An 18076-nucleotide genomic window follows, 5' to 3' on the forward strand; every position below is an offset into this window, starting at 1 on the left:
TGTGACTGGGATAATTATATGTAATTCAGTCAATATCTGGCAGAGGGTGCAAGAGACCAATAAAAGGTGTTACAGAAACCTAGTGTTACAACATTATGTGATCAGGAGTTTTGTAGGCTCAGTAATTCAAGTTTAGAGTTGCAGAACGTACCGGTAGGTTCGTACTCCTTGGGGACCAGAGAGCAGCGAATGTAGTACTTTCGTACTACTCAAAGGGTTAAGTTCAGATATAGCGGCCCCAGTCATTGCACTATACTGTAAAAACATACACTTAGAATGTAAGACTACCAGCAGAGATTCTGTAGTATGTTTCATTTGTAAAATTTTGAAATGTAGCACCATCTCGCCGAATCAACCAGGATGGGCTGTGAATACGAGTATAACAGGTGGGTTTACACAAATAATACATTTCGACATACTAAAATACATTAAACAAATGCAATGGCAACCCCTTTTGGGATGTACCTAAATACTTGTCGAAAGTTCGTATTTGAATGAAACTAGTATTTCTACAAATAATTACCAATAAATAAACAGCTATGGGTTTTCGATAGAATAAATCTAGACTGGGTACTCTTTCTCACAGAGCAGCAACCTTAGAATGATCTTCCAATTGCACTAAAAAATTAGTCCAGTTTTCTTTTCCAGGTCCAGAGTGGAGATAAACCTAGCAGTTCCCAGTCTATCTAGAAGCTCGTCGACCCGAGGCATGGGGTACACATCGAACTTGGCAATAGCGTTTATCATACGGAAATCAACGCAGAAGTGGTTGGTGCCGTCCTTTTTGACCACTATCCAATTGGACTGCACCACTCGCTCCTGGAGCGCTCAATCACCCCAAGTTCGAGCATTGCCATGACACCTGGGGGAGAGATAATGGTATATTCAATAAGGGCACGTCAGAAAAAACATCATTGAACTCCTCAATTAACCTACGCAGCTCTCATTGCTGATCAGGGAGTAACTGTTCCCCCATCGAAATGTCTTTTGTGCTAGAGGTCTCTAGACCAGGGCCTAAATCATCCTCACCTTTCCTACAGCCCGAATCACTTCATATGGCCCCTGCCATTTAGCACATCATTTCGATTCTGAGGAGGGAAGCAGCAGCATTACTTTGTCTGCTGGTCGAAAGGTTCGAATTTGTGCATTTTTCTTGTAATGCAGCTGTTGCCGGTGCTGAGCCGATTTGAGGTTGTCCTGGACCAAACGACCGACCAAATCCAGGCAATCTCTCAGTAGAAGCACATGCTGCACTACATTTTTGGACGAGCCTTTGTGCTCCTCCCACCCCTCTCTCAACAGATCGAGGGTTCCGCGAGGCTGTCAGCCGTACAAGAGCTGAAAGGGGGAAAACCCTGCCGAACTCTGCGGCACCTCTCTCACTGCAAAAAGGAAGTAGGGGAGAAGTGATGCCCAATGCTTTTGCTCTTGGTTCACCAATCATCTCAGTATCTGCTTTAAGGTCTGATTGAAACGTTCCACCAAACCATCCGTCTGTGGATGACAAAGAGATGTCCTGATGGGATGTATTTTTAGTATTTTATAAACTTGCTGTAACGTGTTAGACAGAAAGTTAGTTCCATGATTAGTCAGGATTTCCTTAGGGAGCCCTACTCTAGCCATAATCTGCAATAATTCTTACCCGCTTCAGATGTCCAATTGCACGTCGCCACGTCACCCTCCATTGCTGATGGGCATGACCTGGCCTGGTGTCCCTGTTGGTTACATCTAAAACAGATAGGAGGGAAGGAGGGAACATTGGTTATTTGTCTGTCCCGTTGCTGGTATGGCAAAGGGGCCGGGGTAGCAGCTCCACCCCCGATGGGGGCCAACCTTGACCTCCATGAAGAGGAGGCAAGGTTGCCCACTGGGGCCGGAGATCTACTGCATCACTCCTGCGCCCGTACACAATCAACCAATTTGCCACAGTTGCTTACAAACTTTCTGATGCACACCATTTCAGATTTATCACAAAAATATCAGAATTCAATATACAGGTAGTGAACAAAAAATGGAAACACCAATGTAAAATCACTTAATAGGGCGTTGGGCAATAACGCCCTATTAAGTGTTGCAGCAGCAAAGGTCATTCAAAATGATCTAGACAGCATTCAGAACAGGGCAGACACATGGCAAATGACATTTAATAGAGAAAAGTGTAAAGTATTGCATACAGGCAATAAAAATGTGAATTATAAATATCATATGGGAGATACTGAAATTGAAGAAGGGAACTATGATAAAGACCTAGGAGTTTATGTTGACTCAGAAATGTCTTCATCTAGACAATGTGGGGAAGCTATAAAAAAAGGCCAACAAGATGCCCCGATATATTGTGAGAAGTGTTGAATTTAAATCAAGGGAAGTAATGTTAAAAGTTTACAATGCATTAGTAAGACCTCGTCTAGAATATTGTGTTCAGTTCTGGTCACCGCGTTACAAAAAGGATATTGCTGCTCTAGAAAGAGTGCAAAGAAGAGCAACCAGAATTATCCCAGGTTTAAAAGGCATGTCATATGCAGACAGGCTAAAAGAATTGAATCTATTCAGTCTTGAACAAAGAAGACTACGCGGCGAGCTGATTCAAACATTCAAAATCCTAAAAGGTATAGACAATGTCGACCCAGGGGACTTTTTTGACCTGAAAAAAGAAACGAGGACCAGGGGTCACAAATGGAGATTAGATAAAGGGGCATTCAGAACAGAAAATAGGAGGCACTTTTTTACACAGAGAATTGTGAGGGTCTGGAACCAACTCCCCAGGAATGTTGTTGAAGCTGACACCCTGGGATCCTTCAAGAAGCTGCTTGATGAGATTCTGGGATCAATAAGCTACTAACAACCAAACGAGCAAGATGGGCTGAATGGCCTCCTCTCGTTTGTAAACTTTCTTACGTTCTTATGTATCCGCTCTGTGGAGTTCTCGGCAGACCGTTGTTGAAGAAACTGGCTGCTCGCACCCCAGGTTGAAATTTGCAGTCAATTGATCTGCAGTTGCTTGTCTGTTTTGCCTTGCACTTCTAATTAATGCATGGATATCACGATCCTGGAGTATGCGCTTCCACCCACTGTTGCCCTTTGCTGATGATGTCTTTCCTTCGGAGTTCCATGTCGACATCACCTGAGACACCATTGCTCGTGAAACATCAGCAAGTTGAGCTGTCTTGGTCATTGAAGCGCCTGCCAAACGCGCCCCAACAATCACCCCTCTTTCAAAGTCACTGAGGTCTCCTCATCTTGGTGTCCCTCATTTACCCAGGTGTTTCCATCTTTTTGTTCACTACCTGTATGTATTATTATTATTATTAATAATAATGTATTTTGTTGCTTGTAGGCTTTGTTATCATTTTTTAAAAATGAACACGAGTGGACCATAACTGCCCACTGCATTGAAGGAAACAAGTACTGTGGTTGTTTCCCCTTTCTCAAAGCTTGGTTGTCTAACATCTCCGACAACTTTTATTGACACAAAGTCATCTTGGAGCCCTGTTTCATCACAATTCCAGATGTGTGAAGGAAGATTTTCAATGCCAAGCTTGGACAACAGGCTTTCATACTCCATAAACCACTTTTTTACGACCACTGGATTTAATCCAGCCGCCCGTGCAGCCGATAGTGGTTGTCGCAAGTGACGCTGAATCAGCTAGGCTGGTCAGTAAAACATTGACACCTTTTGCATGGAGGATCTCAGTAGCTACAGCTGTTGGTTCATCAATTGAATCAGATTCAGTTGTATTGTGTCTACCAACTGATGATGTGAGGCAGAACAGTAATTGGATACCAGAAAATATGAATAATAGTGAGTTTTGGCCTCCTTCAGTGTTCTGGATGGAAGGCGTACCTCGCAAAGTGACTCTGTGCGAACAAAAGGAAATATATAGAAATAATATTTACAGCTAAACGTGTCCAAGTGTCTTATAGGAATGAAGTCAGGCCATGGAAATCCACACCTGTGATGGAGAAACATTGGATCAAGGGACTTCTTGTGGAAACAACTAAGAGCGAAACCTGGTACAGAAGCTGAATCCTGCTGAGAACATATGGATATGCTGAATATGTACTAGGCAATTTCAAATATGGAATGTATTATAAAATGAAGTGTCAAAGATATTAGGAAGGATAAAGAAAGAGTATTCTTGTACCACTAGTAGGTGGCTCTCTTGCTCCATGAAATAGGTCAGTGCTCTCTTGTTTGGAATTACACATGTATTCAATTAAGTACTTGGTGGTCTGAGAATCCCTAAGAAAATATATATAATGAATGATTTACCACAAGTATATCTTATCTTCAGAAAGCATGACGCTTGATAAAAAGCACCATTCCGGCTAAAAGTGAACGTTAATCTACACATTTATGTCCTAAAAACACAAGATAAGAAGAGACTCTTTGTGACCAAAAGATTAACTAACAAGCCAGAGGTCTTGAGAAAAAAATCCTGTCTCGGCTGGATTTTTTATGAACAAAGGGTCACGCCTTGTTGAATGCAGTTATACTGGCATATATTTGGATTTAAATCCTAAAAGGGATTCACCAAAATAATATTATAGCAATTGATAAACAGAGGTAAATTAATTGAAAGATTATCTTATAATGAAACAGGTTCAGTGCTAATTGAAACTGTTTATAGTTCATAACAGTTATTTCATAAGATTAATATGTTTTAAGTATTTGCTATAATGAGAAAACATATTATTTAAAACTGACAAGTATTATTGCTTGTTCACGACTTTGCTGTAGTGATAAGAAGATTAAAACCTGGAGCAGTATTCGATTTACTTAAATGGGAAAATGGTACAAGTTTATTCTTTCCATTGAACAATAAGACTTCTAGACATTATGATATCCATTGACGTATAGAAGTTAAAAGGTGTTGTGTTAAGTTTGTAATATACTATAATGTACGTTGTTATTAATCCACTATACTATTGTCTAATGATGTTAGATGGATTCCTTATAATGTGGTGATTTGAAACTGCTACAGTGAAACCAGGGCCTCTCTTCTTATCTAGAAAGAAGGAATGTCCTTGGGTTCCACTTCAGCAGAGCTGCAAGCCTCATAGAGCTGGGGTGGTAAGGTTTAGCACAGATAAGAATATATCTTGAAATATGCAAAAATTATGGCTTAACAGACCTTTATAGGTCATAAATCTAAAAAGTGTTTGCACAGACTCTGACCTTGAAAAAAAAAAACAAGAGACTGTGGAAACTGCTAGCAGTAACATATTCTCAAAGAGGTACAGGTCAGAGCCTGGTCAGTGCATCTCTTAATGGATAAATAATTGTAATGAACACTATTACCACTTAAACTTAGTGAAACTAAATGACTTGAATATTGTATGAGACAAACTTTTGTCAAATACTCTGTTAGACAATGGTATATGGAATCAAAACTGACTCATTAACAAAATGATTAAACAATATGAAGTTAAAAGAAACACATACCTTTAATTTAGCATAATATAATCACTTAGAAGATGATGTCACATATTAAGAACATCTCTCATAACACATAAAATTAGTTTTTTGCATGCAGTAGTGTTTTTATATTATACTATAAACCAAGATCCTGGGAACCTTGGTTCACTTAATGTCAGATAAAGGAGGGGCTCTGAGGAAAGCAAAGAAATGAGATCATAAGAGTTGAAACAAAGGTGAAGTTTTGAATTTATTGAAGTCCATGACACCTATTAATTCTGAAAAGTTATTCCGGATCTTTTGAAAACTATTTGTAAAATGGATAAGAACTGGATTGGAGGGTGAATAAAAACATTCAATTTATAAACATCCCAGATGTTTATAAACCGTAAAAATGGGGCTTGCCTATGAACACTGTGGTAGAAACTGGACCAAATCATTCTTTGATACTGTTCCCTTGAAAGGGGCAAAAGGTGTACAGCGCATGTAAAAAAGGTCTAGTTGATCGTTAGAGATCTCGTCACCCTCAACCCATGCTCGAGAGTCACACAAGTTTCACTGCAAACCCTCTTCACTTCATGGCTGAAAACCAAAAGGTTTAAAAGCATCATTTAGTGAACCAACAGCAGAATCCTCTCATGGTAAAGCAAGCTACTGAAAAAGGACATTCAAATGTTAGCTGAATAAGGCTGCAGGCATCATTTTAGCCATCCAATACCCCAGTTAATTCAGATCCATTGATAGATGAAAATGTGAAAGCTAAACGGCACGAAACAATTTCAGTCAAAGATTTTTATTAAATAGAAACCCAACATCTCATAGCTTTGGCAGCAAACACTACAACAGCAAGTAGAAGGACTCCCACTGCAACACCCAAGACTGGAATATAGGGGACCAGAGGAGGAGTCGCACCTGAAAGCAGACAATGGCAAGCATTAGGACCCTGAGGAAGCTACACAATACCCAATGTGTGCACTGGGGAAGAGATGCAAGTGTTGGGTACAAGAGGCAGAGCTAGTTAGCCTGGAGGGCTTAGTTTGAAAGCACAGCTACTGGTTACATTATGTAGCGTGCCTGGGACAAGCATTTGTTTGGCTAAAACTTGCAACAGAAGAGGTCTAGAAAAACCACAGCCCCTGCAGGTGCCATATTGGCTCCAGATTCCCCTTTGGTGCAATACACAAAGCTTACTATGCAGGAGCCAAAATAGCAGCAGTTTCCTAAACTTCTCCGTCACCATGCAAAGGAACGCAATTACAGGGCAGGCAGGGGATTAGTGTCTTGGTGCTTTACTGCTTACCGGCTGCTTGAACACTGGCAACTTCCCCCTCTGGTACAATTTGGACTGGTCCAGCAGAAATATAGCCTTTGACAGAGTCAGCCAGCTCAACACTGCGGGCTGGAAGACATAGCCCAAAAAAGAGTTGGATCCAAAAAGGAGCAATTGGGAGTCGATAGAGCATACAAATGGGTATCATCCACTGCAAGAGAGGTCCTACACCCTGCCTACCTGATCTCTTGTCTCCAGCGATACAGGTCTGATTGCAGACACCTGCCTTCCCAGAAGCACAAACAAGAGCTAGACAGTGGAAGTACATCTGCAAAACACGAAGGTCAGACAGTGTTAGAGCCCTAGTTCAGTCAAATACACAGCCAGCCAATAGAAAGCCATTTCTAGAGCAGGACTACCCATTTCTGACCTTGGAGTCATTCCACACCAGTTTAACTAGGGAGCCACTTCAGGGTCTGGATGGAGGTTTAAACTATCGTTTGACATGGAGTAGATGGACATGCATTAACCCGAGGGCAAGAATGCAGATCAAAAGGTTCGGGTTGAGCTCACTGAAAAGTTACCAACCTGTTGCCACAGGGCATGGTTTGCAACAGACCGAGCCTGGACCTCAAGCCTCTTTGTGAGAGGGCTGGCAGACACTGGGTGGAACTGGGTCTTGTAGGAGTCACCACTGACCAGACAGCTGCAGAAAGGAGGAGACGACATTGGAGGCAATCGCACACTGGGTTTCGTGGCATGAAGTACAGGACAGAGGTATTCATTTTAGGAAACTACTGCATCCTAGCACATTTGGAAGCCTCCAGAAAAGACTTCCTAGTGTATTATACATGCAGTTCCCACCAGAGGGAAACTGCCATGGTGGTGTGTTTTCTACCATATAATTGGTGTTTTTCTATCAAGGCAAATGCAACTCATTTCAGAAGTACATGAAACCAAAGCCCATTGCAATGCTGAAAAGGCCTTTGCCAGGTCACAAGTCACATCTAGGCATCCAGGTTATCATGCAATGCAAGTTGCTGCAAATCTACAGCATAGTAAGAGTAGCAAGTAAAGTTTAGACCGCTACCAAAGCGCACATCCTAAAAGCTAGCATAAATGACAATGAAACTCCAGCGCAACACCATATGCCTGCTTACTCTCGTCACCCCCACCCCCTTACCCGTCAGTGACCAGGTCCCATTGAGGGGTGGCGTCCAGTTCAGGGGTCTCTGTGACCCAGCAGTCCCGCAGGATGAGGTGGTCAGCCAGGTTCTGGTGGTGGAGGAGCACAACCTCCAGGAACAAGGGCTCCAGCCCAGACTTGGACACTGGGAACTCCCGATAGAACTGGGAGAAGGTCACATCTGGCGGGAAGGAGAAAGGTTGACGGAGCACCCATCACTGCTATGCTTTTAAAGCACTTCACGTGTATAAACACCATTCCTGGTGGGTTATGGATGAAAGACTACAGAACCTGGCCATTAAAAGGTAGGTGGGTATGAAGGGGTGTACCAGGTACCAACCTCTTGCTATACGGGCCTTCAGATTCAGAACGTCTCTGGCTTTGTGGCCTGGGAAATCAAGAAATGGAGTCATAGTAGTAGGTGGATACTGGTAGTCAGGATAAAAGTTGACCAACACTGTCCCGGGACCGGGCAAGTTAAAACTAGGCACTAGAAGCCATACCTCTCTGCTCAGAGCTGTAAGGATAGAACTCCAGGGATCCAAGACTTTTTTTAGAGTAGGGGCAGGGACAGCCTTCCTTTCAGCTAGCAATTTCATGGTGTCATTGAGGGGGTAGCGGCAACGGATGGTCAGCCTACGGGAGACACGTTGCACAGAACCACTTCATTGGAGTCTACCAAGGTCTTTAAAATGCAGTTGAAACACATTACTTCCAATTTGGAAAATGGTTCCTTCAGAGTTAAATCTTCACAGGAAGTATACCATTATCTATTGGGCAGCATGCCCCAAGTCTAAAAAGTCAGTATCGAGAGGTGCCAGTGTAGGCCCATTTCAGGCCTTCTAGAAGTGCAGGACTCCTCATGCTCACCTGTATTCAGAGTCCCTGGTGATGACTGGAGCATTGGCTGGGAACAGCGCTCTGGTATACACCACCTCATTCTCATAGATCAGGTAGTCCTCCACAATCTGAAACATTGCCATATCAAGCCATTAGTACAAAGCGTCCCCACCCAATACTAAATTAGAATAGCAGCCCCATTTGAAAAATCTGTATTTCCAATAGCAAATTTTAAAAAGACACAACAGGAGTTGCCACTTGGGTTTGTCAAATATGCAATTAAAAGCAGTTCAAGGGGAAGCAATCTTGTAGTAGTTTTTACTAGGGCAGACATGCCAGGCTAGTCCACAGCACTTTTAGGGATATGTATTGCATCTAGTACAGTCCACCAATACAAGACCTGTATAAAAGGGCTATTGCACGAGTCTACAGCACCATGCAGGAAACCCACCTTGCTCCTGGTCCCACACGTGTTGACACTGAAGGTAAAGAGAGCCCTGGTTGAGTCAAACTCTTTGGGTTTGCAGGTCTTATCCAGCAGGGTGGTCTTGCTGGGTTCCACTACTGGTATGGGCTCCATGGTGACAGCCACCACCGTCATCACACCATTAGGCATGCACACTGAAGAGAATGGGGTGAAGTTGAAGCATTCCACGAGAACTTGCTGCATGAACCAGTTCAAGATTGCCACACCAAATCGTGTACCAAGTGGCCTCGAGACGATACCTACAGCTATGGCCAAAAGTGCTGCGGGACCCTGTAGAATTAATTTTGCCTGCCGAATACTAAAGGATCACACTGTGGTGCAGGTACTGGTAGAAGCCTTCACCAATATGCATAGAGACCTGACCGCAGACCAAGAGGCCAGGTAGACCATTTAGAAGTTGGGCAAGTGGCACTACGGATTGTTGCAAGCAATATGCGATCAAGTGGAATACTCTCTACAGCAATGGAGAAGGAGTCAGGAATACGACTAAAGCATATGTTAGAAATTGTTTAGTCAACACGTGTAGAAAATGGCAAGGCATGGAAGCAGGGAGGTGCAGAGCACCAAGACAGAAAGTCAAGCCCACTTTGGGGAGCTACTTACCTAGCAGCTGCTTGGTAGGAAACTGACAGCGCTGTACAGCTGACAGCACTGCCGAGAGTGTCCCAATATTGATTAGGGTCAGTTCTACTCGAACAAAGAGGCCTCGGAGAGAGATATCCTGGAAAAGAGGGAGACAAGCGACACTGGAAAAAACATCCCAGTTTGATGGCACACCAACAGAGGGGCAGGCTTTCCAACCTAGTCATGCAGGGATAACTACAGATTTAACAAGGCTCAGGTTTGCTCACACACACCTAAACAAAGGAAAAAAAAACACCTCAAACGCAGAATGAGAATGTAATCCTACAAAACACCCAGTTCAGCCTCTAGGGAGGCTCTGCCAAGTACATTCCTAATGGCCCCCGGAAATGTGTACCTCATAGATGCAGCCGATACTGAAGAGCGGCACCTCTAGAATAAACTTGGTCTGGTTGGTGAGGATGTAGCCCCGTTGAGCCGCCAGCTCAGAGGTAAGCTGGTGTTTCCCAATGTACATGGCCCAGAGGTGGTCCATGTTCCCACGCGTCACTTCAAAGACTAGGCTCTTTTCAGTACAAGAGCCCTTGATCACAGGAAGTACTGGGGAGGCAAGAGAAGAGTCAAGAGCCTGAAGTGTATGCCAATAAACTACCAACCACACCTTCAGTAATGGTCAGGCGTCGACAGTTCAAGCTTCAGCAGAGTGCTGGCAGTCTTCTTTGGGCAGCAGTGCTTTAATGAACATCATTTCTCTCAAACAGCAAGTGCCAATAGGGGTGCATATTTGTTAGTGTGGGAGGTGTATGCAAATCCCCAAGAAAGGTGACAGCATGCTAGCAGCAAGCATTTCCGGGAGGCTTTCAAGAGCTTGCAAACTAGCTCAATTGGGGAAAAAAAAAAAAAAAAAAAAAAAGGGGGGGGGAGACACCTTCATGATGGAATTCCCTGGGTGGGCACACAACCAGTGCACCAATCCTTTGGTTGAGAGACTTGGTCTAGTCCAGGGATGTCAACTCCAGCCCGAGGGTCGTCATGCCAAAACTCTCAATTAACAATTGATCTAATTTGTTGAATTATCAAACATTAAGGTCTTTTACAGTTGAGGGTTTTAGAAATGCACTGGATTCAAGGTACACTACCTATGAAGCATTGAGGCCTGAAGAGAAGTGTTGAATGTGTCCGGTTAATCATCATTAGACCCATTAAGTAATTTGCTCTTATTGTATTACTTGTACTGCAACACAAGAAATGTATTTGCTTACGATTGTAAGTCGCCCTGGATAAGGGCATCTGCTAAGAAATAAAATAATTGAGAGCTCAGGGGGAACGAAAGCCAGAAAACACTGTAGCCCGCCAGGAACAGAGTTTGACACCCGTGGTCTAAATCAATCAGTGCTCAGGGACACTTCCCAGCCCCAATACTTACCGACATCCTTAATCTGACACACAATGGTTGCAGGGTGGAAATAAGGCGCATTCCCAGGGATGATGTTCAAGGTGTAGTTGATATTCAATGTGAACTCCCTCACACCATTGCCAATATACTGCCAGAGAACAACAAATGGTGTAAAGAAGCAGTACAGTTGCTGACCGTTACTGGAGAATAGACCGGTACAGCTTGGGTCTTAAGCTTTTCAATCCATCAACATATAGGCATGCTTTCATCCCTACCTTTTGTGGGATGAGGGGGTGGGTGAAGGGGACCTTCAGGACAAAAGACTTGGTGCCATTGGGGTGCTGGACCTCAGTTAGCACAATGCCTTGGTTGATGGCCTCAGGAAGGGTCAGAGGAACCCCATTGATGGTGAAGTTCTTCAGCTCAACATCAGGGTTGAAGATGCCAAGGGTCACTGTGAAGACCTTTTCTGCTGGGATGGTATCTACAAACACAGGCATTTAGGAGGTTAAGATGGAGGAGGGTTTGCATTACAGATTTAAAGCCAGGGCTAGTGTTTTAGTCCAGGGCGTCCCCCACTGCATTACACATTGGCACCACAGCAAGGCCATTAAATGCCATGCTGGAAAGCAGGCAGCGTACTCACTGTTGACGACAAAGGGGGTCTCAGCAATAGAGGGGGTGCGGACTGGCTTGAAAGAACGGTGCTGGGTCGCTTCCCACAGGTCATCTGCCCACTGGTGCTCAAGGTACAGGTCAATGGCGTAGATCCGGTTGTACTGGTTATTTATAACACGACTCTGAAGAGACAGAAGGGCATGGTCACAAGAGTAAAGCAGGAGGTGGACTCCATTAAAAGCATGCAGAACCAAGGCTGGAAAGGAAGGGTCATTGGCCAACGTGTAGATTAAAACCAGGATTTACTCAGGGTCAGCTAAACTTCACTCTGCCACGGGAGCATTTCCCAGGTGTCTGGGATATCAGAAGCAGGTGTACTGTCAAAGTGCTTATCTAGAGAAACACCAAGGGCACGCGATCTAGGGGGTAGAGAGAGTCTGCAACACATCCAGAACCTGCCTGGTTGTCAGTGAAGGAACGCCAGAGCTAAACTCCCCCCCTGCCCCCCCCCCCCCCCCCGTTACCTTCAGGTAGCCACCCTCCGCGCCATAAGGAACAGAGATTCCTATGAAGGTCTCATTGACTTTCAGTTCATAGTGCCGTCTCTGGATAGTGGCAAGGTCAAGCAGCTCCCCCTCCACACCCATGGCAATACCCTTGTCCTGGAACTTCTCTATATGCAGAACCAGTGGAGTGAGGACTCTGGGTGCAACCCAAGCCAAATGTGTACCATCAAAAGTGCCAAGATCTAGGAGGGAAAAGACAGTTGGATTTAAAAACTTGTATCCATTAGGAATTTCTGTATAAAAGGAAGTGCAAGCAGATGGCAATCAATATGGCCATGATCATGGCCCTTGTTTGTAGAATTCTGTAGTGCTAGCATGCAGAGATGTTCCTTTTGTAACCTAGTAGAAGTAACTGCACTAGTAATTGTCCAGTTAAAAAGAGGACCACACCATGGCAGTCGTTTTACATGGCCTCTGGACCATGGCAAGATAGCCAGGCTTTAGATCTTACTCTTGGTACAGGCAGCAGAAGTGTCCACCAATAGCAGCATCCACCTTTGCTTGTAGAAGACAGTTGCCCGGATTGCTTCCACTTGGATTCCATTAACCTGGAAGAACATGGCATGAACTCACAGGCACAGAAGCAATACAAGTGTGCTTGGAGACACTGATGGCGCAATATGGACCTCTGCTAAAAACAGAACCCGATATTTTAATAGTGCTTTTGGAGAGGTCTTACTGTAAGCATTTCTGATTCCGGCATGTTATAGGGCGAGCGGAAGAGGATCCTACTGGAGGTGGAGTTGATCATGTAGCCCCGAGACTGGGCCACGGAGGCATTCATGGATTTTGCTGGCTGTCCGGTCTTGTGGAACACAACCTGCCACACTGACAGGATAGCTTCCTGGGCCTGGAACACAGGAGAGACAGCAGCTGGTCAGAAGGTCTAGGGGCTAGTCTGGTTTTATGGGACTGGGGTAGGAGGCAAGAAGCCAAGTTGACTGGGAAAGTGTGGAGTGATTTTAGCTAGACAAGTTATGAAGCTTAAAAAGACATTTCACACTTGCATAGATTAGCAGCAAGTCACAAGCCTGCATAGAAGACAAACTAGGACTGAAACATAGGCACTTCATATACACCCAATTAGGGACACGGTTGTGCACGAGAGACCAATCGGTGGGGAGGTCCAAGTGTGATGGTCTAGTTGCTACAGAACTCCGCTGCCAGTGAGGGATTGATGGAAACAGGACTCCACAGCAATACGTTGATCAAGTCCCAAGGCCTCACTTGGTGCCCTTCTTGCAAGCCCATCCTAATAGGCCAACGTGCATGGTCTTGCAGGAATGGCCACATGTTGCTCGTGTCACGACAGCTTTCTTGCACAATGGGAGAGTCATGCCATGGATGCCTTTATTCCCCAGACCCAAGCCCAATTAAACATTTGTGCGATGAACTTGGGCGGCCTGTGGCTTCTAGGGCTCGGAGACCACTGAACAGGCAGATGCTTATCCACGCATGACAAGAGGAATGGGCCAGGATTCCACAAGACAACATCCGAAACCTGGTGCAAAGCATGCATACTGCTTCCAACAGTGGCCACACATGCTAGCCTGTGACTTGCAGTATCCCCTGTCCCCCCCCCCCCATAACATCAGATGCTAAAATATCAATTGTTGGTCAGCACAGTAGAGTCACTGCAGCGAGACAAAGTCCTTTTTCAAATAGATATAGTGCATTTTATCCAAATATGAGAGACACATTTGATGCTCATGCTGCCATATATATATATAATGAATGAGCATTTGCATCAAACAGCAATCATTTTATATTAACATGAACTAAACCTTGTTAAGTTGGAAATCTAGGACAGGTTGCAGAAAGACAAGCCAATAGTCCTGCTCACAGCAAGATGCTACTGTGAGCTGGATAGCAGCTTGTAAACAAACAGGAGTGGCTTTTAACTTACTGCAGGGAGAGCAGCTTGCCAGTCTTCAGTATCCATCCCCTCTTGAGCAATAACTGGCACATTTCTCCTTACAGATATCTAAAGATGACAAGGGGATAACGTTATACAATCATTTAGGTTCAGACCTCCCTATAGCTTAAAGATGATCTAGCAGCCCGTCACTTCTGAGAAGTACATGGCTAGATCAGCCAAGAGGAACCCCGATAGAGGTATTGGGCTCTGAAGTCACAACCAGATAGAATTAAGCCATGCAGCAATAAGTCTGCTGAGAATTTGATACAAGCTTCTGAAGGAGTACAAGGTACAACTGTAAACAATCATGGACACCGCAGTTTAGCAACACCAACAGTGGCAGGTTGCATTTGTTTACTGGGTTTGGTAGAGGACTACGCATCCAGATACTGTGTATTGTTACTAGTGAAAAAAAAAAAATGCACAAAGAATCATTAATTCACCTTCAGTTTAATGCTGTAAATAAAATGCACAAATATGGGAAGCAGAGGCAATGCACACCAATTTGGATTTGTTATCCAAATAAAGCACACATAGGTTTCCAAAGAGATTCTACAATACTTGTAATTCAATTATTGTTTGGTATTCTGTCCTAAACCAGTTTCAGTTGCAACATGTTGACAAAATATGGGGAAATATTGGTTGAATTAAAGTATTGTTTTATTAAAACTGGTACCACAGTGGCACAAAAAGGTAGTTTAAAAAGAAAAGAATCTGCAGAAGGATAATGGACCAAAGGGTGAGGCATTATTGTGGGCAATGTATTATAGCTAGTGGGAGTACAGGTCAAACCCAGGACTGGAGAGGTCTTACCTCCATGTAGTTCTCTTCACAGACGATTTCGCGGGGGTACCACTGCTTGGTAATACTGCACGTCATAGAGAACGGGTAGTAAGTCTCTCTGCTGAACTGGTCGATGCGAACGAAACGGAACCTCAAGCTAAACTCCGAATCACTCTAAAGAGAGAAAAGCCATTAGTTTACAAGGCGACATTGTCGCTTGTAATAATGTTGCCATACATACGGAGCTGGCCGTGTGAAGTGCGACCGCACAGGACTCACATTGCTGGAGACGTGACAAGCAAAGAAAGAAGCCCTGAATATCAGGTCGCCGGGGATATTAACAGAGTAGGTAAAGCCACAGGATGCGGCGTATCTATCGTCCAGAGGGTGAATGCCGTCGTTACCTAAACACAAAAAAGGCTTAATTGGATGTTGAGGCATCCTGCAAATACAAGTTACCGATCAAATCATATTTACCAATGATATCGAAGCGAAAGTTCCCTCCAATTAGGAAGCTTCTTTTCGTCGTCAGCCAGAAGTATCGGTCCCGACACTCATTAACAAAGGTCCCTGCGGGCAAAGAGGCGAGAGACTTACTCTCACTTGCAGTGGTTCAATAACTAATTCAGAGAACTAACCGGTTTTAATAACGAAAATAACGTTGATTATACGGCAAATACAGTGCGCTTTTAAGAGCAAGACCGTGCTAGGGCAGAGACAGCTTGTAACATTTCAGACAAACTTCCCGTTTAAGCAGGTCAAGTGGCAGCTACAAAAGACAATGTAACAATTAAATAAACGCCACTTACCTGGTGGCGCTTGCGCCTTCGCATCCAAAGGTAACAGCATACACAATACAACTCTGAGGATGAAAAAAATGCATGCAAGAAGTGTTATTCAGACACACGCTGTATCCTACACAAACTCGGGTGTACTCAAGACACTGCATACCTTTACACGGCAACGCAAGAACAAAACATATCGAAATGAAATACAGTAACGCAAGCATCTAAAACCGCGTAGCCATTAAAGACATAAACAAACCAAACACTATAACACATCAAACTCACCCTAAAATGAGTTTACAATCCATGATACCCATCCTTCGTGCCAAAGCCAGCAACCAACCCACAAGCTGCACAGCGTGTATTTATAATAAAGAAACCGATATACTCGCTTGCTAGAGAAGTGACTGGTTACAGGATTATAAAGTCGCCTGAATTAGCTTGCATCCAATCGGGGCGGCAGCACCTGAGTTTAATAATCCGTTTATTGGAATGATCTTAATTATTGACAAATAGGAGCGTGTTTATCATTTGCCCCCTCCCGAGGCAAAGCCGAGCAGTGTTGGGTTAATCTTCAGAGGGTTTTGATTACAACAACGGTATTTAATAATATAAATACACATAATACAGTAGCGCTAAGTAGCGTCCGCCACCCGTCCGCTCCAGCTCATCCAGAACTCTGCTGCCCGCCTAGTGTTCTCTCTGCCTCGCTTCGCCCACGCTACTCCACTACTCCGCTCGCTCCACTGGCTCCCGATCACCGCTCGCATCCAGTTCAAGACTCTTGTACTAGCCTACAGATGCCTTGACCAGTCTGCACCCAGCTACCTCCAGACCCTCATCTCTCCCTACACCCCCACTCGACCTCTCCGCTCCGCCTGCACTAGAAGACTAGCTCTACCACCGCTACGCTCCCCTGCCTCCAAAGCCCGCTCCTTCTCCACCCTTGCTCCGCAGTGGTGGAATGACCTTCCTACAGATGTCAGGACTGCCCAGTCCCTGACCACATTCCGGCGCCTCCTTAAGACTCACCTCTTCAAAGAGCACCTGTAGAACTCCTCTGTTTGTATCCTGGGACACTATCACCCTTCATGTAAATGTGCTTTATTTTGCTCTTATCAGCCCCTATTTTACTGCATTTAATCCTGTACTTCAGAATACTGTAATCTGCCAAGTTTTTAACCTGTAGTACTTTGTATTTAATCACATCCTGATGTAACTATCACTATTTAATCATATCCTGATGTAACTATCACTATTACCTGCTGTATTATTGAATTGTGGTTTGTCAAACTTGTACTTTACTTGAACAAAAGTTATTGTATTTCTTGCTCTTATTGTATTACTTGTATTGTAACGCTTGAAATGTTTTTGCTTACGATTGTAAGTCGCCCTGGATAAGGGCGTCTGCTAAGAAATAAATAATAATAATACTAATTCAGCCGTGAACCAGTGTTTCACCAAAAGGTTCACTGATCCGAATCACCCCCAGCGCTTCATACTTTAGTGCCACCTAATGGTAGATCTGCACAACCCAATGTCTTTAAAGCTAAGGCATTATCAAAATGCAACCGAACCATCAATAATAGTGACATTGTGGACAACTGCACCATTAGTTTACAGCGAAGGCAATAACCCGTAACATATTTTTGATACACATTATTAAGCAATTATTAATGCTCTCAGTTACTGTATCTTCTCAAATGTTGTTTCACTAAATGGTAAGGCATCTTGATCTCTTTGGAGTGCTTCGTAATCCATTGGTAGTAATTTAAAAATGTAAAATGAATATGGGGGGTGCTGTGCAAGAGAGTGACGGAGAAAGACGTGCTGAGAGACTGACAATCGTGGGAGACCTATCGGGTAGCTGAGGGACACTGCCTGAGAGTAAGGTGCTAGTGAAAAGGATTCGGATACAGACAAGAACCGAGAGAAGGATACGGAACAGGGTCGAGGGTTTATAGTGGGCTTTCTTGTTTTGGTGGTGTGGTCCTGGCCCGAACAGGGGCCGTTAGCGTGTCACACAGGCCAATACAAAGCTCCACAGAGTGTTGCGTCTGTCATTCTTAAAAAAAATATTAATTAAGTTCAGATATAGCGACGCCAGTCATTACACTTTACTGTAACAACATAGACACAGAATGTAAGACTACCAGCAGAGATTCAGTAGCAAACCCTAGTGGAAATTCCAACAGAAAATGTTCAACTGGTTTCTACTGGTGACCAGTG

At 44.1% G+C, this 18076-nt stretch overlaps 1 protein-coding gene across 1 annotated transcript; it reads right to left on the bottom strand.

Annotated features, from left to right (window-relative positions):
* Nucleotides 1-8221: 8221 nt before the first annotated feature.
* On the bottom strand, nucleotides 8222-16229 carry LOC117395009 (uncharacterized). The gene is made up of 18 exons (XM_059020664.1): nucleotides 16133-16229; nucleotides 15872-15924; nucleotides 15540-15632; nucleotides 15342-15466; nucleotides 15093-15236; nucleotides 14268-14345; nucleotides 13041-13211; nucleotides 12813-12909; nucleotides 12320-12543; nucleotides 11824-11977; nucleotides 11453-11661; nucleotides 11208-11325; nucleotides 10179-10381; nucleotides 9803-9920; nucleotides 9164-9333; nucleotides 8743-8840; nucleotides 8376-8508; nucleotides 8222-8260 (listed from the first exon to the last, which is right to left on the bottom strand). Exons 1-18 carry the CDS (start codon nucleotides 16162-16164, stop codon nucleotides 8237-8239), a joined length of 2244 nt encoding a protein of 747 aa, XP_058876647.1. The 5' UTR covers nucleotides 16165-16229; the 3' UTR covers nucleotides 8222-8236.
* Nucleotides 16230-18076: the final 1847 nt, after the last annotated feature.

This window comes from Acipenser ruthenus, chromosome 3 (genome assembly GCF_902713425.1).
Source record: "Acipenser ruthenus chromosome 3, fAciRut3.2 maternal haplotype, whole genome shotgun sequence".
Classification (NCBI taxonomy): Eukaryota; Metazoa; Chordata; class Actinopteri; order Acipenseriformes; family Acipenseridae; genus Acipenser; species Acipenser ruthenus.

What these genes read in the sequence shown, in the direction of transcription:
- LOC117395009 (XM_059020664.1), bottom strand. Translation starts at nt 16,164, where the DNA reads ATGGGTATCATGGATTGTAAACTCATTTTAGG. An exon ending in GATTGTAAACTCATTTTAGG is followed by an intron (nt 15,925 to 16,132) that starts GTGAGTTTGATG and finishes TTTCATCCTCAG; the next exon opens with AGTTGTATTGTGTATGCTGT. An exon ending in GTATCGGCTGCATCTATGAG is followed by an intron (nt 9,921 to 10,178) that starts GTACACATTTCC and finishes CCTCTTTTCCAG; the next exon opens with GATATCTCTCTCCGAGGCCT.